At 37.4% G+C, this 27,104-nt stretch overlaps 1 protein-coding gene across 1 annotated transcript in view; it reads right to left on the minus strand.

Moving 5' to 3' along the window:
- Window positions 1-1,717: 1,717 nt before the first annotated feature.
- Window positions 1,718-27,104, minus strand: part of LOC131032758 (wall-associated receptor kinase 3) — a 37,183-nt gene continuing 11,796 nt past the window's right edge. Inside the window, exons 2-7 of the mRNA XM_059220346.1 lie at window positions 11,954-12,076; window positions 3,978-4,166; window positions 3,435-3,906; window positions 3,149-3,334; window positions 2,714-3,027; window positions 1,718-2,664 (exon numbers count right to left, since the gene is read on the minus strand). Coding sequence (XP_059076329.1) covers window positions 1,852-2,664; window positions 2,714-3,027; window positions 3,149-3,334; window positions 3,435-3,906; window positions 3,978-4,166; window positions 11,954-12,076 — 2,097 coding nt within the window. The 3' untranslated portion in view covers window positions 1,718-1,851. The remainder of the gene's footprint in view (window positions 2,665-2,713; window positions 3,028-3,148; window positions 3,335-3,434; window positions 3,907-3,977; window positions 4,167-11,953; window positions 12,077-27,104) is intronic.

The raw sequence follows: 27,104 nt of genomic DNA on the forward strand, positions 1-27,104 counted from the left end.
TTGTGTATCCAATCCTAATCTTTGGTAGGAAGACGTTGTGTAAATTGGCATAAAGGAGCGTTCCCGCTCTGATACCACTGATCTGATTTATGAAAACCAGATTACAATACCTGGTGTGATACCTGCGGTATTGTAGATTTCAACACAAAAATTGACAACAAGAAGATTGCAAACCAAAAACTGTCTCCATTCTATTCAAAATTGGAGTTTATACAAGTCGAATGTATTCCAAGGGTCACACAAATCCCTTGGAATTGAAACGAAGAGTCACCATAATGTTTATTACAATTAAACTACTAAAACTATCAAAATTATCAAAAAAACTAAATATAAAATTTTAGTCCACTTTGAGAAGGCATGACTTTCTCATCCTAGCTCCGAATTACAAACCGTTTGATGCGTTGGAAAGGTATTCAAATAATCTAGAACCAAATTTCGCGCAACATTTGTCCAAAAATGCACCGAAGACCCTCAAAATTGCAATTTACTAAAACATAGAAAATTTGGAAAAAAAATTAGATTTCAATATTTTCCCAATTTAATCCTAATCAATAACACATTCCTATCATCAACACCAACTATTACTCTAATACTACGTTGGAATTGATCTATAATCATATATATATATTAATACAAATATATGAACTAACGTTTACTTATCATAATTGTGACTTTACATGAATATGAATCTCATGATCATACAATATAATTATTAAAAAATAGAATCAAATTAATTTACCCAAAATAATTAAAAATTGAAAGTTTATAACTATACTATCAAAATTAAAAGTAATGATGCATGTGAGAGCAATAAAAATAATGGAACAACTCTACGAAAATCATTTCTTTCTAACTTTACTAATTCATCTTCGTAAATTATATCATGTGCAAGTGGCATCTTTAGTGAACCAGGTGGAAAACTTACATGAGAATAACTCATATTCACCATTCATTTAAAATTTATATCTAAGGATAATTACACAACTAAAAATATAAATACTAGTATTCTTAGTGGATTTGTGATTATGATTTTTTATTTTTTATTTTAAAAAACAATCACTTAAATTAATATATTTTTTTCACTGACAATTAGTTCAATATTATTCTAATTCTTTCATTTACTTCCCTATTTCGATTGTATCTAAATCTATTCTTTAATGAAATAAATAAGTTATATGGAGATTGAAAATCATGATTTTACTCAAAATGGTATTTAGTATTATAATCTATTGTCATCTTAAAGTTCATTTATTTACTTCATTTAAATTGATTTATTAGTTATACATTGATAGTGATGCTAGTTAATAAGTTTGACTTTTTTTCATATGCTCGAGATGTACAACATGATATCAGCACCTTTCAAGATTTTTTATTTTCTTATTGTTTACTACAATGTGTTTTTCTTGTAGTCTTATAAAACTAATATATTAAATTATTAAAGAATTTGAATTAAAATCTTAATATACATAATATTTTATTATTATTATAAAAGTGACAATTAATAGAATAAACTATTAGAATAATGAATGAACATATAATTTTTTTTATAAACTTACCAACAATTTATCCTTTTCTCTAACATTTATAATTGTTTATAATTGTGTAGAAAAGAAAAAAGTCAAAATTTATTCAAATGGAAAATACAATGGAAATTCATTCATAATGTTTTCTACATAGTCTAGCATAATCCATATAATTTTTAATCTCACATCCCTAGAGTATGGTTGCTAATTAAATGGTCATGTTTCCTCCCTATAATGTATAATCTTATATCCCTATAATATTCAATCTTACCTCATAGACTGCGGAGTATTAAAACAGACTCGAAACGCTCTTCTTTGAACTCAACCGTCAAGGCATTGTCGACATCTGAAGCAGTGCAGTGGATGGTTCCTCGAGCGTAGCCTCAGCTGCAGACGGAAAAGTGTAACTCCTAAATTTGTATGCCGTTTGTGATGCTTCTCTGAGAACGCTTGTCTGCTCAAATATTGCATCAACACGGACTTTTTTCTTTCTCGCACCGCCTCTTACCCATAAAAGTTCTTCCACAACTTCTTTCATGGAGAGCCTTTTCCTCCTTTCGAAATCCAGACATTCTCTTGCTAACCTTGCCATATCTTCCATCTGTTGCAGGTTTTCCTCCTTCAGTACTTTGCTATCTAAGATTTCCCTGAGGCGCTTGTGGTTGTCGTTGATTATGGCAAGAAAATAATCAGGTAAGCACAACTCGTCAGTGGCTCTTTCTGGAGAGAAAGGTTTGAGAGCTGTTAAAAGCTCAACCAGGACTACACCAAAACTGTAGACATCGCTTTTGTCGTTGAACTGACCCGTTCGGATGTACTCAGGATCTAAGTAACCCCTTGTGCCCTTTATAATGTTGGTGACATGTGTGTTATTGGAAGCAGTGATGAGACGAGAAATTCCGAAGTCTGCAACTTTAGGAGAAGATGTCTCATTCAAAAGAATGTTAGACGATTTTATATCCCAGTGGAAAATGGGTTGAGATGCTCCAGAATGCAGATATGCCAAAGCCTCCGCCGTCTCAATTGCAATCTGCAGACACGACGCCCAAGCCAAAAATCCCTCTTGGGAGTGTAAATGTTCAGACAGTGTTCCATTCGGATACCAACATTGGCAAATTGGTATGTTTCTGGATGCAGCAACCTAACAATTTCACTATGTTTCTGTGATTGATTTGAGAGAGAATTCTAACTTCATTAAGAAAGTCATGGCTTTCCTCTAGTTTGAATGGTTTCTCCGACTTTTTAATGGCCACAAGAGTACCATCCAATAGAATGCCTTTGAATACAGTTCCGAAGCCACCTTTTCCCAACACCTTTTCATTTGAAAAATTATTAGAAGCCTTTTCCAAATCTTCGTCAGAAAAAATTCTGAGGCTTTCTTTCCCCACTGTAGAAGTCATGAAGTCGCGCAGCTGTTGATAATACTTGTCCTCCAAAAGTTTCCTTACCCGCCAAACCAGAAGAAATGATGCTAAAGATACAACCACAAACGAAGAGACGGATCCTGTGTGTTTTCCCAGATCAGACGTTAGAAATAAAATTAATCTTATACCTATTTTCGAACATATTTAAGGCAAACAACTGAATAACATAAACATACGCAGTATATTTAATCTTTCCCTTACCTGCGGTCGCAGGAAAGACAACATGATTTGAACTTGTAGATGCACATCTTGTCCCGTTATGAAAGCCATCTCCCTTATATCCGTCTGCGCACGAATAGTTGTAGGAACCTGGCAAATTATGGCATGTTCCTCCTTGATCTGGTTTAACACACATATTCAAGTCTATGCGACTGCATTCATCTACATCTGAATATTCATCATAAATATTATTAGGCGACTTGAGATGTTAAAATGAATGCTTATAAAACAGAAAACATGGTTATTCAAGGATGTTCTGGGGTCGTACCGGTGCAGTCTGTGCCATTAGAGTAACCATTTCCTACATATCCTGGAAGGCATCTGCATAAGTGACCTTCTCCGGAAGGGGATTCAAGGCATTCTGCGTTGATGGAGCAAGAATAATTGGCAGTTCCTTGAACCGTGGAGCAATTCGAAAGGCCGACACCCCAGTTAAGGCGGAGACCATAATCAGCCTTCCGACCTTTTCCCCAAAAGAGGTTTGTGTTATTATCTACCACTCTGAAGGTGGAAGGGTCAAATATGGTGGAGAAGCCACCAAATTCATCAAAAACATTGCTAGTAGAATTGCGCAAGCTAAACACACCTCCACCTGTGAAATTTATCCACTTAAAGTTATCTAGAAGGTTAATTTCACAACAGCCATACTGGCAGTATGGCGGATCAATTTGAGGGCGAGGAGTGTAACATAGTGATATACATCTTCCAACTGCCAATGTCGAATATGCGTACCGACCGTTCTGCAGCCAATAACCACGAACTTATTGGACATGGAAATGGTGAAAGGCCCATGTGGAGGTAGCTGGAATACCTGGAATAACTCAGCGCTAATACCACATGACCTGGTTTTGAGAGAAGTCGAATTAACAGTGAGGTAACCCATATAGTCGATCTCCATAATCTTATAATAATCCCAAATTAGATGATCATAACTCCCACCCTTATAGGCATGAAGAAATGGAACCATCATTCCAGTATCTTCATCCTTCCTGCATGTAATCTGAAAACCAGGAAATCCACAATGAGAATTGTTAATCCAGAAAGGGTAACTCACATTCATCGAACCACATCTTTCGGGAACACATTTTGCTGCAATAAAGCCCACCAAACACACACAAATTACAAAGCGAACCACAATTACGCGATGCATCTGCGATTGCAACGACATTTTTGTTTAGATCTAAACCGGTTACTCAAGATGTGAAAGAACAAAAATCCGGGTGAAATAAATAGCAGACTTAATGGTTCACTGCAGAAGAATTTGCGATACACGTACCCCTCAATGAAAGTCTTCACAGTGATTTTTTTCACTGAACACTTAATATCTACCGTATTCGTGGAATATTGCCTAAAATTAGTGGAAATTAGCGTCAAAACAAATTATCTACAGAACCGTTCGAAAATACGGTCCACCGTCGGTACCTTGTGAAGTTTCCAAGAAGTTTCCTCTGACAAACAAAGGAAATTTATTTCACAAACACAAACTTTATGTTATTAAAGTCGTTTCGTAATAAAATAATATTAAAGTGTCTTTTGCGAAGACTTCTTCACAATCGCAATGAACCAAGCTTGAACTTTCCGATTTCTTGGAGTAAATGTAATTGAATAATGAAAGGTGGTGCAAGGGTTACGTTGATAAAAAGTATTTGTAAGTTAATATGTCGTATAGTCATATTTTTGTTTATATATTTTTAGTATGACTTTGAGATATATGTGTGTGCCCTCCTTAACCACATTTAATCTTCTAAATAGATTTCCTCATTTATTTTCTATATAGATTTTTTGGTCCAATTTGATTATAGAATTATGTTTGAAAATTTTCTTACGAAAACATACATGTAAATGATTGGACCTATTCATTTTATAATATTGAAAAATGATCTTTTGGATTTGTTGCTATCCTCTTTGATTTTACAACTATCATATTCCATATGAGTAGTCCAAATAAGAAAACAATATTCATACAAATGAAACATCAAGATTATTAGCATAGAAATGACACTCAAACAACAATCAACCATGAATTGTTACTTGATAATGCATGCAAAAGATGTCATTGTTAAATTTTTGTAATCAGATTAGATAAATTATAATTCAAACAATTGCATAGTTATTATCATGGGAAAACCTTCCTCTTGAAGGTAGCAAAACCCAACAAAGAATTCCTTTATATATTTATGATATACAAGACATCTTTACAATGAATTGCTTCGCACTTTGAAGCAATGGATTCACCCTAGACTGCAATAAGCAACCCAGACTGCTGTAGGAATATGAACTGCATTAACTGTCACATAGATAACTATCGATCTGAGATCTAGAGTCTGTTCGATCTGCAATGGAGGATATATAATCTGCTATAAGTCGACCTACTTGTATATGACTACAATCTGTTGGAGGAATGAATCAGACTGCTGTAGAAGATAACTCGATCTGCTAGGGAGTACACGATATGCTAAGTGCAATGTGGATGAATATTATCAATGCCTTTGAGAGACAAAAGTAAATCATACATATACCCAAACACAGATTCCTCCAACCATCACGACTCCTCAAGAAAGTTGTCTTTCCCTTTTAGCAACATACCTTTTCATAAGTGGCGATTTATATATTAATCAACACGTCTTATGTTAGAGTGTTGATATGCTCCCGATTTTATTATCAAGGATGGCAGGATTAACACATAATCAATAAATAAAGGCAAATCAATATAGCTAAATTGTCTAAGGCCGATAGGCCACTTAGACAATTTAGCTGACTATGTCGGCCATGAAGGAGCCGACCGACGCTATTACATTAACACTCCCTCTTAGCCAGGAAGGAATCCTTCTTAATACAAATGAACACAACCACCATGGCTAATCCTAGAGGGTGAATACACACAAATGCTAAGTCATGGAGTCTCTCACATGACATCCACCATACCTACTCGTAGAGGGTGGATCCACCATACCTACTTGCAGAGGGTGGATCCACCATACCTACTTGCAGAGGATGAATCCACCATACCTACTCACAGAGTGTGGAACAAGGTCTAGAACCTCACACTTGTCTCACAAAGAAGAATGCACAACAAGGGTTGATACCTCAAACTTCTCTCACAGAGAAGAATGCATAACAAGAGATGATACCTCAAACTTCTCTCATAGAGAAGAATGAATAACAAGGGCTGAAACCTGAAACTTCTCTCATAGAGAAGAATGCATAACAATACATATCAAGTAATTACTGATCCCAAGACTCCCTTTTAGCAAGGGCTTCATTCTCCACAACTCCAAGCTTGTCTTGAAAATGCAAACACTTCACTTTTGCAAGAGCCTTGGTGAGAATGTCAGTCGTTTGTTCCTCAGTACAAATATATCTCAACTGAACAACATTCCTATGTACCATATCTATGATATAGTGGTATTGAATCTCAACATGCTTTGTTATGTCATGGAACACTGGATTGATAGAAAGCTTCACACAACTTTGATTATCACAATGAATGGTAGTAGGCTCCAATGATTATCCAAATAAACCTGTAAGGAGCTTATGAAGCCACACTACTTCACGAGTTTCCACACATGCTGTAATGTATTCTGCCTCTGCAGTGCTTAGGGCTAGAAAAGACTGCTTCCTGCTACACCAGGAAATCATAATAGATCCCAAGCTGAAGCAACAACTAGAGGTGCTCTTCTGATCAGTAACACTCCCTACCCAATCAGAATAAGAATATCCTTCAAGAATCAAGTCCACACTGAAAGAGTATTTTAAGTCAGATCCAACTATGCCACACGAGTATCTCAAGATATGCTTGGCTGCAACTAGATGTATCTGTCTAGGTTCATTCATGAACTGGCTAAGTGCACTCACTGCATAGCAAATATCTGGTCTAGTGTTAACTAGATACATCAAGGACTTAATCAACTGCCTGTACATAGTAGGGTCCACAAGATTTGAACTAGCTGTAGCTTCCCTCAATTTCTTCAGGTTAGTTTCCATTAGTGTGGACATAGATTTACAATATGTCATTCCAAATCTCTTCAAGATATTGATGGTGCATTTTCCTTGACTTAGGATTATCTCATTGGGCCTCTGCCAAACTTTCAACCCTAGAAAGAAGTGCATGAGTCCTAAGTCCTTCGTCTTGAATTTGGAAGTCAAGTCCTTCTTACATCTATCAATGAGATGATCTTCTCCGGTAACAAATAGGTCATCAACATAAAGTACCAACATCAACATATCACCATTGAATACCTTGAAGTAAAGGTTTGGATCAACATCATTCTTGCAGAAACCCAAACCCACTAGTAAGTATTTGTCAATTCTTTCATACCAAGCCCGAGGAGCCTATTTAAGACCATATAGAGATTTCTTAAATTTACACACATGAGACTCTTTACCATGAATCATGAACCCCTCATGTTTCTAAATGTAGACCTCTTCTTCAATCACACCATTGAGAAAAGTTGTCTTCACATCCATCTGATGTAACTTCCATCCCTTAGCTGCAATAATGGAAATGATGGTTCTAATGGAAGTATAGCGAGCAACAAGAACACATTTTTCTTCATAGTCTTGTCCCTCTTGTTGAGAGAAGCCACAAGATACAAATCTAGCTTTTTACTTTTCAATGCTACCATCAACTACATGCTTAATCTTGTACAACCACTTGGAAGTTACAATAGACTTCCCTTTCGATCTATGCACAATATCCCACACATCATTCTTGAGAATGGATTGATACTCCTCATCCATTGCATCTTTCCAAACCTATTGTTTTGAGGCTTCCTCTACGTTGGAAGGTTCAGACTCAATAAGATTACACATCAATGCAACATAACTAGAAAATCTTTGTGGTCTTTTACTTTCTCCGAATGTGCCTCTAGGAGTGGCAAACTATTCTGCTTCTCACATAGTGTTTCTTGCACAAAGAGGCCTCTTTCAAGTCACACCAATATCTCTAGGGTCATCAGTGGGATCCAAAGGTTCAATTGGATTATTATTCTCATCAGGTTCTGTAGACTCCCTTTGAATCTCAAGAGCATGATCAACATCCATGTCTTGAGGATTCTCATCATCTATCTCCATGCATGAACCCTTTGATTTCTTGAACACAACATCTTCCTCAAATGTGACATCCCTTCTTACTTCTATTTTCTTCTGAACAGGGATGTAAATATGGTAGGCTTTGGAGGTTTCACTGTAGCCCACGAATATCGCTCTCTTGCCAGAATGTTCCAACTTGGTCCTCTTGTCCTTGGGAATATGAACATACACAGGAAAACCAAAGATTCCCAGTTGAATGATATTAGGCTTGATTCCTGAAAAAGCTTCTTCTGGGGTCATGTCTTGAAAAATTCAGTGAGGACATCTATTCTGAACATACACTGCTGTTCTAGAGGCTTCTACCCATAGAAAAGTTTGAAGTTCTTGATCATGAATCATATCTTTTGCAACTTTAACAAAAGACCTGTTCTTCCTTTCCGCAACCCCATTTTGTTGAGGGTTGTAAGGGACACAAAACTCCCTCTTGATCCCTGCCTTAATACAGAAATCACAAAAGCTACCCGAGGCGTACTCACCTCCATTATCAGACCTTAAAGTTTTAATTTTCTTTCCAGATAAATTTTCTACTAGAGCTTTAAACTCTTTAAACCTACCCAGGACTTCATCAGACTCTTTAGACCTTAAGAAATAAACCCAAGTCTTCCTAGAGTAGTCGTCTATGAAAGTTACATAATACAAACATCCACTTAGGGATGGAATATACAATGGACCACATAAATCTGAATGTACAAGATCTAGAATTTCTTTAGACCTACTTTCACTGCTATGAAAAGGACTTTTAATATTTTTACCCATAGCACAACCTTTACAAGTACCATCATGTACATGATTAAGTTTAGGAATACCTTTTACCATCTTCTCCAGTGATGGAAGAGCCCTAAAGTGAAGATGTCCAAGTCTTTTGTGCCAAAGTTCGCTGGAGCTGGAAGAATCATGAAGAAGAGCTTGGACAAGAAGACTGTAGAGTTTATACAAACTCTCATGTTGATTTCCGATCACACGAGCAGTCTTGATGCTGGAGTTCTTTGGCCATGCAAGAACTCTTCCTTCAGAGAAAGCAATTTGATAGCCCTTATCCTCCAAGGCTGAAATAGACAAAGATTTCTCTTGATCCCCAGAATGAACAACATATCACTTAGATGTAGTGAAACTCCAGATTCGAGGTTTAGAGATATAACACCAAATCCTCTCACCGAATAGTGTGCATCATCTCCAATGATAACTTGAAGATTTGATTTCTTCTCCACCAAATCAAAAAGGTGTTCCCGATAGCCGGTGATATATCTAGAGGCTCCACTATCAATTAACCAGGTATCACTATCCATAGGAACATTGCTTGATAATGCTGATATGAAAAGAAAACCATTAGAGTTATCTTCTATCTCCTTCTGAGATGAGACTTAATTGATGTTTGCTCCTTGATTCTTTGTTCTTGTCAAACAATCCTTTGCAAAATGACCAAACTTGTTACACCTAAAGCACTGGATGCGAGAGAGATCTTTCTTCTTCTTCTTCTTCTTCCTAGAATTAGGTGCAGAATCCAATTTTAGATCTCTATTCCTTTTGAAGTTTCCCTTCTTCCAATTTCTACGTTTCTTGGAAGTTTGAGCAGAAAGAACGCGAGTGTCTTCATTTTGAGGACTTTTGATAATTCCCCTAGTCACCAATCTTGATTCTTCTTGAATGCAATCCACACGAAGTTGATCAAACTTAGGTAATTTAGATCTTCCACTTATGATTTGGATAAATGGCTCCCATGAATGAGGAAGGCCATTCAAGGCTAGCATGACAAGGTCTTTATCAATCACTTGATCTCCAATTGCACTTAGTTGATCTCTCAATTATGAAATTTTCATGAAGTAGGTGATGACAGAATCTCCCTTTGCCATCTTTATTTGGTGGAGTTGTTGCCTCAAGGCAAGATCCTTACTTACATTGTTAATCTCATATAAACCCTCCAAGGTCTTGAACATATCTCTTGTAGTTGTCATCTTGGAGATGAGAGGCACCAAGTGATCCCTCATAGAGTCGATTAATATCTTCTTTGCTTTGATGACATTTTTCTTGAATTGAAGCTTCTGCTCATGATCTTCAGGTTCGGATAAATCCTTTTCCTCCACAAATTGAAGAAGACCATTGTCTTCAAGTGCAATGAGCACTCTAAACTTCCATGAGGTGAAGTTATTTGTGCCTTCAAGCCTATCTTTGACTTTAAGACCGTTCACCATTTTCAAGACTTAGAGATACTACTCGAAGGAGAGAGAGAAAGGAGAGAATGCTTAGAAGTTGTAGAGAATCTGATCACAATCTTCTTTCACTGTGGCTCTGGTACCATGTAAATTTTTTGTAATCAGATTAGATAAATTATAATTCAAACAATTGCATAGTTATTATCCTAGGAAAAGCTTCCTCTTGAAGGTAGAAAAACCCAGCAAAGAATTCCTTTATATACTTATGATATACAAGATGTCTTTACAATTAATTGCTTCACACTTTGAAGCATTGGATTTACCCTAGACTACAATAAGCAACCCAAATTGATGTAGGAATATGAATTACATTAACTGTCACGTAGATAACTATCGATATGAGATCTAGAGTGAGTTCGATCTGCAATGGAGGATATATAATCCGCTATAAGTCGATCTGCTTGTATATGACTACAATCTGCTGGAGGAATGAATCAAACTGCTATAGAAGATAACTCGATTTGCTAGGGAGTACACAATATGCTATGTGTAATGTGGATGAATATTATCAATATCTTTGAGAGACAAAAACAACTCATACATATACTCAATCATGCATCCTTATAGTTTTCTTATGCATGGTGATTTCAGTTCTCGTCTATTGAAAATATTACAAATAAATTCAAATAATAGTTATATAAGATAGTGTGAATGACCTCCAAACTCTCTAGGATTGAATCTATATCTGACATTATCTAATTATTTCATTATAAGATATATATCCATTCTCAATCAAGACAAATTAGAGAAATATAAGATACTATGATCACACATATGAATCCTTATACTATTTATTATAGTATAATGTATAAGACTGAGCTCTAAAAGCCCAATATTTGCTGATCTTTTCTTAAATGTTATTGCAATAAAAAATAATAGGAAAACAATATCACAATTGATTATATGATAGACACTGTGGATGTATTGAAACTAAAATATATAACACTTCCTGCAAGTTGTTGCTATAGGGAAGCTCAATACAAATTTATCAAACTCTCAAATATGTTAACCATAACCTTTTATTAAATGGGGGTTAGTTATTTGATTGTTTTACAAGGCATCTGGTATCCAATGAAAGAAAGTAGCAGGAAAATTTAGAATTAAGAGGCATGGTATCACAGGGAGGGAACAAGGAGGTCAAGTTGCTCACTTATTTCACAAACCCCTTCAAAATGAGGGTGGAGCACAATTTTCCACTTGAACGGTGTCAACTACAAAAACATTCAAGCCAAGAAAATCCTGGTTCTGATTAATTTACTGATTTAGCTGAGGGAAACCCATTTTCCAGTCACTCATAATCGTTTGGTACATTGATGAAATGTAGCCTCTCTCGCCTTGCCTGCTTCGTGTCGAATTCCATGGAAGGTGACGATCATTGAAAACGACCATAGATAAAACCACAGAGCTAGTGACTTGATTGAACACACAAAAATTCAATCGTTTTAGAATAAAATATCACATGACTAAAAATGATCCGGCTACATACAGTTTCATTAAAAAACACACAGAAACCATGGAAAATCTCCAGATTCTGCACAAATTGTGTCACGCTGGTAATGATGCCGATGATAAAAACTGGACACAGTTTGCACAAAAATATTACAGAATCCTACAAAAGCAGAATTTAATTTAAAATGAAACGAACCAATATCAATCTCCCTAAAACTGCTTTCTCTAGATATTTATGCATAGTTTTATAGTCATTTGCAGGCGGCGAAAAAATTAAGCAACACATTAAATAAAATGTCTGCCAAAGATCAAATGAGAAATCAAATATTCACCCGAAGAATGATATGCAATTACTGCATAGATACAGGTGTACGAGAATATTTGTTGTGAGTTAAGTTTTGATTTGATTGTCTACTGTAGTTCTGAAATGATTCAAAGATCAGATTTAATGCGATTTTATTTCTTTGGTTTTTTACAGACGTAGTTTACCAAATCAAAAGACTGGTTTTGGAGTGTAAGATTGGTTTTGCAGTGTGAGACAGGTTTTGGTTAAAAGCTCCCACATAATATAATCTATCGGCTAATTATTGAAAATAGTATTATGTTTAGAAATATAAATTTATATTAATATTAAATAATTTAATTTATATAGAATATGGTGTATAATACTAAATATATACTCTTTAATATTTATCCCTTAAAAGATACGAAAACAAATAATATGTGGTTAATTATTAATTGAATATATGTTAAGTTAAAAAATATGGTGGATATTAGGAATGTATTTTATCACATGAAATGATGAGACAATTTTCATGCGGTTACACCAATTGTTGCTCTTTATGGTTGTGATATTTGGGGGAGTAGCATGTGAAACCACAAGTGGAGGCAATTATAAAGAATTAAAAAGAATACAATCATCAGTAGTCTCAAAGTCAAGTCAATAGTTTCTTATGAGATTCTTTTAGCAAAAGTAGAAATATTTCCAATAGTGGCCTTAGCAATAGCTCATTTGCTAAGTTATTGAAAAAAAAAAGAAAAAAACATGGATATGCAACATTGGTCCATAATGTTTGTTGAGGAGGAATTAAAACGAAAGAAGAAGACTTGGATGAAGTAGAACAACAAGTGGATTTGCAAGTGGGAAATTGATTTGAAAGATTGCCCTAACAATAGTGATGAGATATATAAGTTTGTTTTTGAAAATTTATAACTGTCATGTGGACAAAGTAGGTTGGTTGGTGAAAAAAACACATTATATCAAAGAGTGTTAGGGTTAGGAATATCCAAAGCAAACACAAATTAACAGTTATATGCAAATTCAAATACATAAAGATGAAGAAAAACATACAACACAAATAAAACAAAGATTTAATGTGGTTCACCTAAGATGGGCTACATCCGCAGAATACAATCATCCAATCTTTTTTTATTATCTAGTAAAACAGTACAACACCATTACAATGCCTTTTTTCATTCTAGCTGCTTATAACATGCACTTTTTAGGGCAACCTACAAAGTCAGCCTTACGAGTGTATAGTGCTTGCATGAACAGTCGCCGCATACCAACAAAGAGTTCAACCCCCTAGGGGAGCATGGTGAAAAAGACTACCTAAGGGCAAGAATTGAAGGAAAGGCTAGACTTATAGTTGCACAAATCAGAGCTAGGTTTCATGATATTAGATGTGAGGAGGGTAGATAGCCAGTCCCTAAGGAGGAGTGAGATGAAAAGAACTTTCCTTTTCTGCAATAAAAGGATGGTGGAAATTGAATGACACTTCATCTTTGAGTGTGCAACATATGAGTATATTTGTACATATTATGAAGACAATTTGAAAGGGAGCAATCTAAATGAGTTATTTGGGGAGGCAAGACTTCACAAAACTGGGGGCTTCTTGATCAAGATCCACAACGAAAGAGTCAAAAATGAAAAAAACTTGAAAATTGTTAACGATGATGCTCTTGATCCCATAAATGGATGATTTCGTGGATGTCATTAAAACTCATTCATTTATTCATTGTTGTAATGTATGTAAGACATTTTTTCTCTTAAGTTAGTCATATTGCATCTCTCAAACCCTAAATGATGGGAATTTTTTAGTACAACCCTCTTTTATTATTGATCTCCATATAACAACAATTTTAAAATATGACTAATAAAGTTAGACTAACACAAACTAAAAATGATTTAACATATTATATAAATTTCAATGACCTCAAATAAATTTAATCATCTTCTGACACCTACTGAATGATAGAAAAATCAAGCCAATTCGTTCGCACTTGTTACAAGTAGTATTCAACATCGTAAATAAAAATGTAATTAAAATATATTAACTCAAAATGTACTTCATTATATAGATAACAAAGAGAAAAATTAAATCTTTAGTGCTCCCCAATTCATTATGTATATTGTTAGTCTAATGCAAAGCAAAATAAAATGAATGTAGAAATAATAAACATGGAAGGAAATAATCATAAGAAATAATGATTGATTATGTGAGTGGTTGGCCCCTGACATCATAGGAGTGGTGGATGGATTAGTTTTGCAAAGACTTAAGAAAAACTTGCAAAGAGCTGACATGAACTAGTCTTACTACTATGAAAAGTTTATTAATAGTTTCTTATTAAAGTTAGCTTTTGCACAGACTGAAGGAAGACTTGCAAATAATAGACATGAACTACTCTAACTACTACATGATATTTACTAGTATTTTTCTATTAAAGTCAACTTTTGCAAAGACTTAAGAAATACACACAAAGAACGAACTTGAACTACTCTACCTAGTATGTGAAGTTTACTAGTAGTTTCCTATTAAAGTTATCTTTTGACATTGACAAAGAGAATTGCAATGAAGGGAGTTGAACTTTTTGTGTTCTTAAAAAATAAAATCCACCAAATTATTTTTCACAGAAATAGGGGAGAGGGACTAGTAGTCATGAGGGCTAACCTCGTCAACATGCAACCTTCACATGGAATATTGTAAGAGCTCTATTTTTTTTAGAAATGTAAAATGGTCACTTAACTATCTACAATTAAGGTTTGAAGACATGGCTCATCATGCAACTTATCAAAATAACATGTCTAGTGTGGAGTGTCCAAAAAATGTCTTTTTAAAGATTCAACCAAAACTTAATCTAAGAATCCCTAGTAGTTGAATAAAAAATATCATTTGTAACTAGTATAATATTGTTTTTCTATATAAAATATAACTTATATGAAACATAAATGGACTAAATACGTATTAGTAATCATAAATGTGTTTTATCTCTAACTTTTATATCCAACACCGAAGGACAAATAGTTGAACAAAAAAAAAAAATTTCTTGTTATAAAAACATATTATTATATAAAATACAACCTATATTGAACACAAAGGGACCAATTTTTGAACACTAAAACCTATGGAAAATCCCTCACATTTCATGGAAAAAGACAAGGTATTTATTATGTTCACCTTTTATATTTATGATCTAAGAGAAATTATTAATATGAAATACTCTAATTCATATACATTTCTACCTCAATAGTTGTAGACATAAGAATAATATTTTTTCACCATGATAATAGTACTTGTTGAAGTCAGCATCTTATTTTATAAACGACACAATTATAGCAGATAGATATGATAATTTATTTGAAACTGATGCCCTGCAAAGTGGACAAGGTTAGCAAATGACAAACAACACAAGACACACAAGAAAATCATTAGTGTTATTCAATCAAAAACAAATCTAAACAGGCATATCAAGAGAGACACTAAAATCATGCTAATATATCTAACTAATGAAACAAAGATAATGAGGCATCTCCAAATGCCTCTTAGCATGTTCTTAGCTCCTTCTCCCTTGTTCCTCTCCTCTCCAAGTTCCAAAATAGTGTAGCTCTCAGCAGCTTTTTGCACTATGGATGCTTATAGAGGTTTGAGATTGAAATATTGCTCTAAATGTAAAATGAAAAGCTAATATTAAGCTATTGATGCTAAAAATGATTGATTTTATCCAAAATGACAAGATATTAGTTAATTATGCTAAAATGCTCTCTTAAAATGCCTATAGCTTAAATGCATACAAGTTTTCAGGATCTGGATTATGAAGAAATGAGCTCTATTTATAGGAAAAATGGAGTAATGGATGGTTGAGATTGAACAATCTCAACAAGGGTCAGGATTGAATGATTTCAAATCCATGTGATGGCTTTCAACCCAATCCCAGGATGACAAGTGTCAATGTGAGATAGGTTGAGAGGAGAGGGAATAAACATTAAATGCTTGATATGACTTTGGGAGTTAAAGTCAAGGTTAGTTGAATGAATAAACTCTTTATTCAAAGAATAAAGCTTTTATCCAATGGATAAACTCTTGTGCAAATGTGAAATGGATGAATATGGTTAAAACAATAAATATTTTGGGGAGACAAGTTTGAAATAACCATAAATGGTTATGTAAGAGCCATAAATGGTCATGTAAGAGCCATTAGTGGTCTTGGAAGACTTTGGGGGTTAATTTGTTAAACACACAAAGCATTAAATGCTTTTCAAAGATTTTGGAGTCTTTGAGAAGTGACTCCACTTTGCTTAGTAATGTGACAATAATTAGGGGATGGATTAGGCTAATTAGGAAGGGGTTAGAAGAATTTAGAAGGGGATTAGATTTTGCAATTGGATTTGGTGGGTGAGGGAAAATAGGATTTTATTAAAATAAAAATTCATTTATTCCAATAAATGTGTGCAAGTTGCATTTGTAGGAAAATGCAAGTGGGGTGGGGATAATGATTTAAATAAATGTTTTATTTAATTTATTTAAAAGAGGAAAAGGGGATTTTATTAAATAAATAGATTTTATTTATTTAATTGATTTGAATTTGATTTAATGAATTAATTAAAATAAATTGAATAATTTATTTAATTAATAGAAGAATGTTTGGGGATGAATTAATTAAATATTAATTTAATTAACTGGTGGCTAGTGCATTTTTAATCAAATAAATATTGAATATTTATTTAATTAAGCTGGACAGATTTGTGTGACTACATTTGCCCCTCTTTGAGATGGTGCGGTTTATCGCGTTGTTTCAAAGAAAGAAAATTTGGTGTGAAGAAAAATGCCCCATAAAATGTAAATTTAATGGGTGGTATGCCCCCTCGAGAGATGGGCCAATTTTTTTTGAAAAATCGGGCGATCTCTCGAAAAAGAATGAAAATTGGTAGGGTGGTAGAAGAGGAGTTAGCCATACAGGTGCAAAATAGAAGAAATCGGGGGTAAAATGGAGAAATGGGGGGCTCGGGAAGTTCACGGGGACCACGGTGGTGAGCGGGGGGAAGTTATGGTGACGATGAAAGGTATAAATGGGGTGAAAGGGATGAAAACAGGATCATTTGTGATCGCAACCAGTGTAAAACCAGAGCTCTGAGAGTGACATTTGGAGGAGCAAGCAGCAGTCAGGATGCCGATACCGATTGCAGAGCACAGATTTGAGCGAGTTCGACGGTTCCATCGCCCAGACTACTATGGACCAGCGGTACGCAAATTGGAATTTTGAATTTTTACGCATTTTTGATAGGTGTTTTACTGAGTCCAAGTCGAGTCAGAGCAAGAGCGCTGGAACTATGGTTTTGGCGCTTTTGCTCCATGAACTAGCGCTACTGTGCCACAATGGTGCTATTGCCCCATTATTTGAGCGCTTTTGAAATGTTTTAGCGCTATTGTATGCAAGTTTAAGCGCTGTTGATGATTAAGCGCTATTGAGGGTATGTTTGAGCGCTTTTGAACTTTATTAGCGCTACTGTGTAGTTGTTTGAGCGCATTTGTAGTTTGAGCGCTATGGGATAGCTGAGTGAGCGCTTTTGTTAGGGTTGTAGCGCTATTGTTGAGAAACTAGCGCTTTTGTGTTTAGGATAAAGAGATGCCCCAGTTTAGATGAAGAAAATCTCCCGATGCCAATGATTGATGGATGGTGAGGTGAAGTGGGAGTTGTTTTGAACCATAGCAGCCTGATGAGACTTAGGTCATTTGTTAGGATAAATGCCCATTGAAGTCTAGGTGGCCATGATTGCTTACCTGTTGAGACTCGAAGATACTTGATCAGAGTATCTGCTGATAGTCTAGGTTTAAACTTAAGAAAGTTTGAAAATAAAACAACTGATGGTGATTAATGAATGTCCATGTGCAGGAGGAGCTAGGTGTGTTGCAGTTACGTGAGCGACATCCTACGACATAGGGGTTGCGGGATTGATTGACATAGGCGAAGATAGACTACATTGCCGCGACGGGACTATATGAGGTGATGCACATGCCCGTGATTCACGAATCATGGATTGATCACAGCATTAGCAGAGCGGTGGCACAGCAAGACGTGCACCTTCCATCTGGCACAGGGGGAGATGACAGTGACCCTAGAGGATGTGTGGCGCATCCTACGGATGTCGATTCGGGGGGAGCTAGTCACATATGATAGATCCTGGGGGACTCTTGTAGTGCAGAGGATTTTTGATGAGGACGTTTTCATTGATGATGGCTCCATTGCTTGGGAGGAGATAGCGGCGTTATATGAGCCTCTTCCAACAGTTTTGTCTGGCATTGTGGGAGGATTACTGTGTCCTGATAGGCACTCGCATGGTCTAGCCATCGGATGAGGACAGGTGATAGAGATGATTATGACCGAGGGGACCCGATTTGTGTGGGGGCCGTGCGTGCTAGCGCACCTGTACCAGGAGCTCCATGAGGTGGTGTACCAGGAGAGGGGTTCCTTAGCAGTGGGCATGACACTGCTGCATATTTGGGCTTGGGAGCACCTACCAGTGACTCGACCAGTGACTCTGAGATTCCGGGCAGTGGATCAACCGTACATGTTCATGTATAGAAGCATGATGAGTCAGCCCCACCTGGGGAAGTTAGAGTGGTGGCGGCGGGTATTAGATGATCTGGATGCAGTTATATGGTGGCCATACTTGGAGTGTGAGCCATGGGATGATGACGCAGAGGCACTGCCTTATGTTTTTATGACTCGATTCCTCATTGGGAGGACCACATACCATGTGGAGAGACAAGTGCCTGAGAGAGTGCTGAGACAGTTTGGGAAGCAGCAGAGACTGCCCAGTGGATCAGGAGAGTATGCTCGAGTTATTCGGGAGAGGTACGCATGGGGGCTACCATATGATCAGGCATTGGCAGAGTTCCAGACATTGCAGGCGAGACCGTGGGACATACGATCGAGGGTCGTGGATGCAGGTGTTACAGATGAGTACACACAGTACCGGGCAGCGCACCCGATCTTACGGATATCTGATCTAGTAGAGCCGATCCTGGATTTTAAGGATGAGAGGGGATGGAGATGGAGGAGGGTAGGAGGTCGAGGACCGAGGGTAGGTGGAGGAGGAGGCGGAGGAGGAGGAGGTGGAGGAGGTGGTGGTGGAGGAGGTGGTGGGTTGGGGATGCGGAGTCAGCGGAGAGGGAGAGGTGGACTGCCTCTACAGATATCACAGGGACCATTGATACAGGGAGGAGTTCAGCTGAGTGGGAGGGGGATGGAGAGGGAGATCCCGATGGACAGAGGGGAGGGGACTACTGGAGAGGGTGGTGCAGGGGAGGTAGCTATGGATACTGGGGAGGGAGCCACTGGAGATTTGTGAGATCATATGATAGTACGTTTGCAGACGCGGATAGAGGATTTGGAGGTGGAGGTGGCAGCTAGAGATGTGCAGCTATTTGCATGGGAGTCAGAGCTGGCGGTGGTGCTGCGGGAGAGGGATAGTGTAGTGGAGAGATTGGCAGAGCTGCAGGAGAGAGTGCGGGTTGGAGTAGGAACACAGGGGCCTACGGGGGAGGTGATGAGGGAGATGCGATGAGCACAGGCAGAGATAGACTACTAGCAGGGTTTATATGAGCAGGTGGTGCCAGTTAGTCAGTGAGCTCTTAGCTATTCGTAGATGCGGCAGGCTAGATCAGAGCGATCACAAAGGGCGCATAGCAGTGGGGGTGTGATGGGTCCTTTGCAGAGGGAGAGATCAGGGGATGCAGGAGGGAGTGGTGGTTCGATGAGGCCTCCACAGAGAGATGGATCAGGTGGTGCAGGCACCAGTGGGAGAGCAGGTGGTGATGGTGGTGGTGGTACAGCATCTGGCCAGAGTGGCATTTGAGAGAGCATTTTTGCATATATGTATTGTATCATTGTTTATTTTTTGGACTGTATCTTGGATGGCTCTTGGTAGCCGATTTTGTAGACTTCATTGTACTCTGATATATGAGATGATATATATGAGGAGTTCCTATATTTTGATGATATGCAGTTGATTTATATGGATGTTTATGCAGGATGATGAATTATTGCTTAGATGGATATGTGTACATGTATGCATTTGATGAGATGTTTCTTATATGCATGTTTTTATGATGATTTATGATGTGGGATACTGACATATGAATGCAGGTTTATATATGTATGATTTGTTTTATTTTTGATGTAATGCTTTATGTATGTAATGCCATGATGATGATGTATGCTTATGATGATTTATGAACATGATGGTGTTTGTTTTCTATGCAATGATAATGATGAGATGATTTATGCGATGATGTTAATGTAATGGTTGAATGAATGATATTTATGTATGGATATGCATCTAGATGTTTTTAGATGAATGTAATATGGATAAACAAAAATGTAAAGTACAAATGTTTTTATGATAATGTTTAAATGAATGCATATGTATAATGGATATAAAATGTTATGAACCAATGTTTTGGAAACAAATGGATTTATGATTCTAAATGCTTTAAATATGATGTTAAGTAAAAATGATAATGTGATGATATTATAACTTATGGTTTTAATAACTGCACCTTAATGCAATTAAAAAGAGGATAATGAGTGCAATGTGAATGAATCCTAAAATGAGCATAATAAGGTACTTAATAATGAATGAATGCACCTTTTAACTATAAATGAATGTATGCAATAATAAATGAGAAAAAGGATAATAAAATGAGGATGGATAATTGATACTAAAGGAATGCATAGTAAATGGCTTAATATAATCAAAGACAATTTAATCCCATGAATGAATCTAATTATTTATGATTGATGCAATGATGCAAATGTTTAATGAAAACTAATGTCAAAAACGAACTATATGCAATGTTAAGTTAAAAATGACATGAATGTACTTAATGCAAGTTGCAACTAAATGCGATGATGAGATGACCATGAGGAATGCAAGGTTTTTGAGACTTTGCATGATGCATTGATGATGTATCAGAGTACTCGGTCGTGATTGTATCCAAGACCATCTTTAATGGTCACTTTTTGCATAAAAAGCTTATATATGAATAAATGAATGGATGGGTGATATGCAACGGAATGCAATATATAAACAGCTGAGATGAAATGATGATCCATAGTGCTCTATTTTCATCATTGAGCTTTAAAATGTTGGAAGAGAATACAAGCATCTTGACATAATGATTCAAGATGACCTGAGTATTCCTTACATGGATTTTATATAGCAAGTTAATACAAACGACTTGATATAAGGGTCAAGTCGACCAGAATATTGCTTGCGGAACATACAAGGATTATCTCCATTCATGCATGACTTGGATCGTCCTCCTTGATCTTAGGCTGATCATATCCTGAGACAAGTGCATATCGTACTAAGAGATAAAAACCTTTATCCAGTTGGATGAGGTAGGAGGAACTAAAGGAAGAGCAATGTTCCTGCAAACAAACAGTATATACATAAAGAATAAAGAATATGGATCCTTGGTAATGGTTCATGCTCATATGGTCGAGGTATACGTTGTAGTCAGCAAGCTGTAATGATCTATGACTGCATTTTGCATAAGATCACATAGCTTGGTGAACTTCCCACGTAGACACCATTAGTACATACCCCAGAACTTCATCGGAAATAATACGCAAACAATACAAAACAATGCTGAAAGATCCCGATACAGATAAACGAATGATTGTACTCACAAATCAACCAAGTATTTGATAGCTTAACATAATTTTCTTGTCAAAGAAAATGTCACTTTCGTCTTTGTTTTGGTAATGAAGGATGCATCCTTGTTGAAGACAGTTTTTGAGTGTTGATGTTGATTGTGTGGTTTGATTGATAAATGGTCATTGTGTGAGTATTTATGTCAATGTTTGTTTTGTATCTGTGCGGATGAGTATGTACAAAGTGTTGCCATGTTTTTGTGTAATTTTTCAATGGTTTTTCAATGTTTTTGGATTTTGAATTGTTTTGAATGTTTTTGGATTTTGTGAGACGTTTTTGAATGTTTGTGATATTTTGTGAGATGTTTTTGAATGTTTTTGGATTTTGTGAAACAGTTTTGAATGTTTTACCCAATGAATCACCAGTAATGTAGAATCCACTTCCATCAACTAGATTTAAGGGCATTGCCCCCAAGTGTAGACATGACTATGATAAAGTGGGATGCTAGACGCATGAAGTACTTTCTTTGATTATAGATCAAATAATAAGCCATGGTTTAGATGGATGGATGTGTGGATGCATGAATGTGATCGCAACGAGCTTGAAAGATACTGGAGCCGTTGTCTTTATGAGTGGCACCTGTTTGCCAGGTTTTCACCATCGCACTTACCCAAGGTGTCACCAGAGTGGTTGTTCACCGTTTGGATGTATGATTTTTCTCTTACTCTTTTTGGTGTTTTTGTATTTCCTTCAAGACATTTTTCTGAATGTTTTTGGTATTTTCTGGTATGTAGGGGAGCCGGATGCTCTGTTCAGCTTAGGTATAAAACCGTTTGAGGTGCATGCTGTTGATTGGATCTGCAAGTGGTTCTCTTTCTGATGTAGCCAGCTGATATGCCCTGGACCCGAACACAACAGTGACAACATATAGGCCCAGCCAGTTTGATTCAAACTTGCCCTGATGTTCTCTGTTTGGTTGGTTGCGAGGATTCTCTCGGAGAACAAGATCACCTACCTCAAATGTACGAGGTCTAACTCGGTGATTGTAGCTTCTACTCATGTGCTGCTGATAGGCTTTGAGATGATTGTATGCAACTTGTCGCTTCTCATCAAGTAATTCTAAGTCTTGGAGGCGGGATACTCTGTAGGCTTCATCATCTATTATATTGTGCAAGGAAACCCATAGTGATGGTATCTCAACCTCAATAGGTAAGATAGCTTTGGCGCCATAGACCAATGAGTAAGGAGTTGCGCCTGTAGGGGTTCAAATGCTAGTTCGATATGCCCATAGTGCTGGATTCAATTGAACGTGCCAATCACGACCGACATCATTAACTATCTTCTTTAGGATCCACAATATGTTTTTATTCGATGCTTTGGCCTGACCATTGCCTTGTGGGTAATAGGGAGTGGAAAAGCGGTGTTGGATATGAAATTTCTCACAAAGTTCGTGGACATCCTGATTTTTGAAAGGAAGACCATTATCGGTGATGATGGACATGGGCACACCATACCGACAGATGATGTAGTTGAGGATGAAGGAGGCGATCTTCTTGCCGGTGACTTGGGTAAGTGGAACAGCTTCGATCCACTTTGTGAAATATTCGGTGGCGGTAATAATGAATTTATGGCCGTTGGATGAAGATGGATGAATCTTACCCACAAGGTCAAGGCCCCATTGACAAAAAGGCCATGGTGTTGTGATTGGTTGCAGTTTCTAGGCTGGTGCATGTATCAGGTCGCCATGAACTTGACATTTCTTGCATTTTCTGACAAAGTAGTAGGAATCCTTTTCCGTAGATGGCCAATAGTATCCATTGCGCAGGAGTTTCTTGGCTAGTGATGGACCACTCGAGTGAGTCCCGCAAATTCCCTCATGGACTTCTTCCAAAGCCATTGTTATCTCACCTTGTTCCAGACATCGAAGGAGAGTACCATCAAGACCGCGTCGGTATAGGGTTTCGGCAATAATGGTATATCGAGCAGTTTGGCGAATGAAGGTTTTACGTTGGTTATTCGATTGATTGGGAGGAAGGGTGTGATCGTAGAGATAGGTGTAGAATTCACCATACCATGGGGATTCAGAACCGACAAGGCGACATATCATTTCAGATTCGGGGATATCATAAGCGGGAATCCAAAGCTGTTCTACTAAGAACTCGTAGCGTGTTGAATTCTGTGGAAGATCTAAGAGAGATGCGATGGTAGCCATGGCATCAGCAACTCGATTCTGATCTCTTGGTATTTGCTCAAAAGTGATAGTAGTAAATGATGTCTTTAGAGTGTCCACCATTTGCTTATATGGCATGAGTTTATCATCCTTGGTCTGATATTCATCTATTGCTTGTCGAATGACCAGTTGGGAGTCACCATATACTTGTAGTTCTTGTAATTTCCATTGTACGGCTAACCTGAGTCCAGTGATCAAGGCCTCATATTCTGCTATGTTGTTAGTGCATGTAAATATGAGCCTGTAAGACTTCGGGATGCTGTCACCTTGAGGTGTGATAAACAGAATGCCTGCCCCCGAGCCATGCCTAGTGTATGAACCATCAAAGTAAAGTTTCCATGGTTGTGTTGTTGTGATCATGAATATCTCTTCGTCTGGAAAATTGGAAATGAGAGGATGATCACCTATGAGGGGTGCATCGGCCAACTAATCTGCAATAACCTACCCTTTGATAGCTTTACGGTCTACATACTCGATGTCAAATTCACTTAGAATCATCACCCATTTGGCCAAGCGACCTGTCAATGCTGCTTTGCTGAGTAAATACTTGAGTGGATCAATCTTTGCAATGAGTTGTACTTTGTGTGTTAACAGATAATGCCTCAGTTTAGTGGCTGCTAAGATTACTGCTAGGAAAGCTCGCTCAATAGGTGTGTAATTGAGTTCATAGCCCACCAATGTGCGAGAGATGTAGTAAACAGAACACTCTTTTCCTTCCGCATTATGTTGTGCCAGTAGTACACCCAATGCTGTACTTGTTGCTGAGATATAGAGTAACAATGGTCTACTTGGATCTGTTGGCATCAGCAATGGTGGATTCATGAGATAGTTTTTAAGTGTCTAAAATGCTTGCTGGCATCTGGCATCCCACTGAAAGTGGATGTTCATATGTAGCAGGTGTGTGAATGGGTGACACTTATAAGCCAATTGTGCAATGAATCTTCGGATGGATTGAAGTCGCCCTTGTAATGTCCTTAGCTGATTGATATTCTTTGGTGGTGGCATATCCATGATTGCTTTTACCTTTGCTTGAGACGATGTATCCTAGAAGCTTCCCGGAGGTTACTCCAAAGACACATTTCTTTGGGTTAAGTTGAACATGGTATTGTTCCAGTCTATCAAAGATTTTATCTAAGATGTGGAGATGCCCTTCTCTGGTGAGTGATTTTGCTAGTAAGTCATCAACATAATCTTCCATCATAGTATGCATCATGTCATGGAAGATGGTGGTCATTGCTCTTTGATAGGTTGCTCCTGCATTCTTGAGACCGAAAGGCATTACATTCCAGCAATATGTGCCCCATGGACATGTGAAGGTTGTCTTATGTTGATCTTCTGGTGCGATCTTTATCTGATTGTATCTTGAAAAACCATCCATGAGTGAAAGCATGGCATGTCCTGCTGTCAGATCCACTATGATGTCGATATTTGGAAGGGGGAAGTCATCCTTAGGACAGGCCTTATTCAGATCTCTGAAGTCAGTACAAATGCGGATGCCCCCTTTTGGTTTGCTGACATGCACAATATTGGAGATCCATTCTGCATAATCAATTGGTCTAATGAAACCAACATCTAGGAGTTTCTTGAGTTCTGTTTTGACTAGCACTGCAATCTAAGGATGCATCTTATGAAGCTTTTGCTTGACAGGTTTGGCTCCTTCTGCTACAGTAAGGTGATGCATGACTAAATCAGGATCAAGCCCAGGCATGTCTGCATATGACCATGCAAAGTTGGTCTGAGGCTTCTGGAAGAACTCTATAAACTTAGGCTGTTCTTCTGGAGTGAGAAGAGATGCCAGATGTATGAGGTGAGGATTTTTCAGGAGTCCCCACATTGTATTCTTTGGTTTCCTCGATGAAAATCGTTGATCATTCCTGTTGTGTACTATCAAGGATAATGTCAAACCCTTCATCCTCAGGCACCTCAGAGAGGTTTTCACCATTGGATACACTCTTTCTTTTTACTTTTGTCGAATCAAACAGTGCCACAGTGTGGTTTTCACTGGAAGATCCATGTTTGATTGTTATATTTTTGCAACTGAAAGGTTTGGCATCCACCTTGAAGTATGCTGCGCTATTAAGTTCAATGGCGAATCCAGCTTTGTGATCCCCACTTGGTAGGTTATCCCTTAATTCCAAAAAGTCAATGATGGCCTCATTGTTTTGGAAAAAGTCAAGGCATGGGGAATTTGGTTGGTTCCATTCGATGAGTTCAGGGTGGATAATGGGCATTACTTCATCGATTAGGTTAAGTGTGCTAGATGTATCAGTGAGGTTTAAGACGTTATGGTGAAGGTCGTTGATGGTACTCTCCCTGTCAGAATTAGGCGTAGGATGAGACATAGGGTCTATGGAATATGTTTCCAATTCAGGAACCCAAGTGGTCTTTATCTGTGCTTCTCCGTAAACAGGGATGTCTTTGCGTGGTGGAGGTGGTGATGTGTCTTCCTCATCTGAAGTGTTAAGCTGTACAGAATCAAATTCCCACTCATGTGAGTCGGTCTTTGAGTCACTTTCCAACATCCGATTACTATACCATACTGGGATGTCTTTTGAGTTAAATACTGCAGGTGTGATTGGTTGATGTACCTTTGTAGTGCTTGGTGATGCAGAAAGATTGATGGGGATAAAAGAATATGGTACTGGGAGTATCGGTAATATTGACTCAGTTGCTTCTGCTGGAGCTGCTGGTGCTATAGATGCTGTTGCTGGTTTTGATACAGTTGCTATTGCTAATGGTGTTGCTAATGGGATTACGGGTTCGTTTGGTGGAATGAGTGGCATTAGTGATGGTTGTGTTGGGGTTTTGAGCCTCGGTGGGGTAGTTGGGATGGTGCTTGATGCTGCTTTGATAATGAAAGGTGTCCTTTTTGTAGTAGGTAGACAAAATGGTTTGTTGGATTTTCCTTTGAATTTTAATTTAGGAAAGATCTCTTTTTCAAAGCCTAGGCCTGTATTACCTTTGGGCTTTAATTCCGGCAGTAGAGGTTCATGTCATCCTTGTTTGCAATATCCCAAA

The sequence above is a fragment of the Cryptomeria japonica genome, chromosome 5, assembly GCF_030272615.1.
Source record: "Cryptomeria japonica chromosome 5, Sugi_1.0, whole genome shotgun sequence".
NCBI classification, from domain to species: domain Eukaryota; kingdom Viridiplantae; phylum Streptophyta; class Pinopsida; order Cupressales; family Cupressaceae; genus Cryptomeria; species Cryptomeria japonica.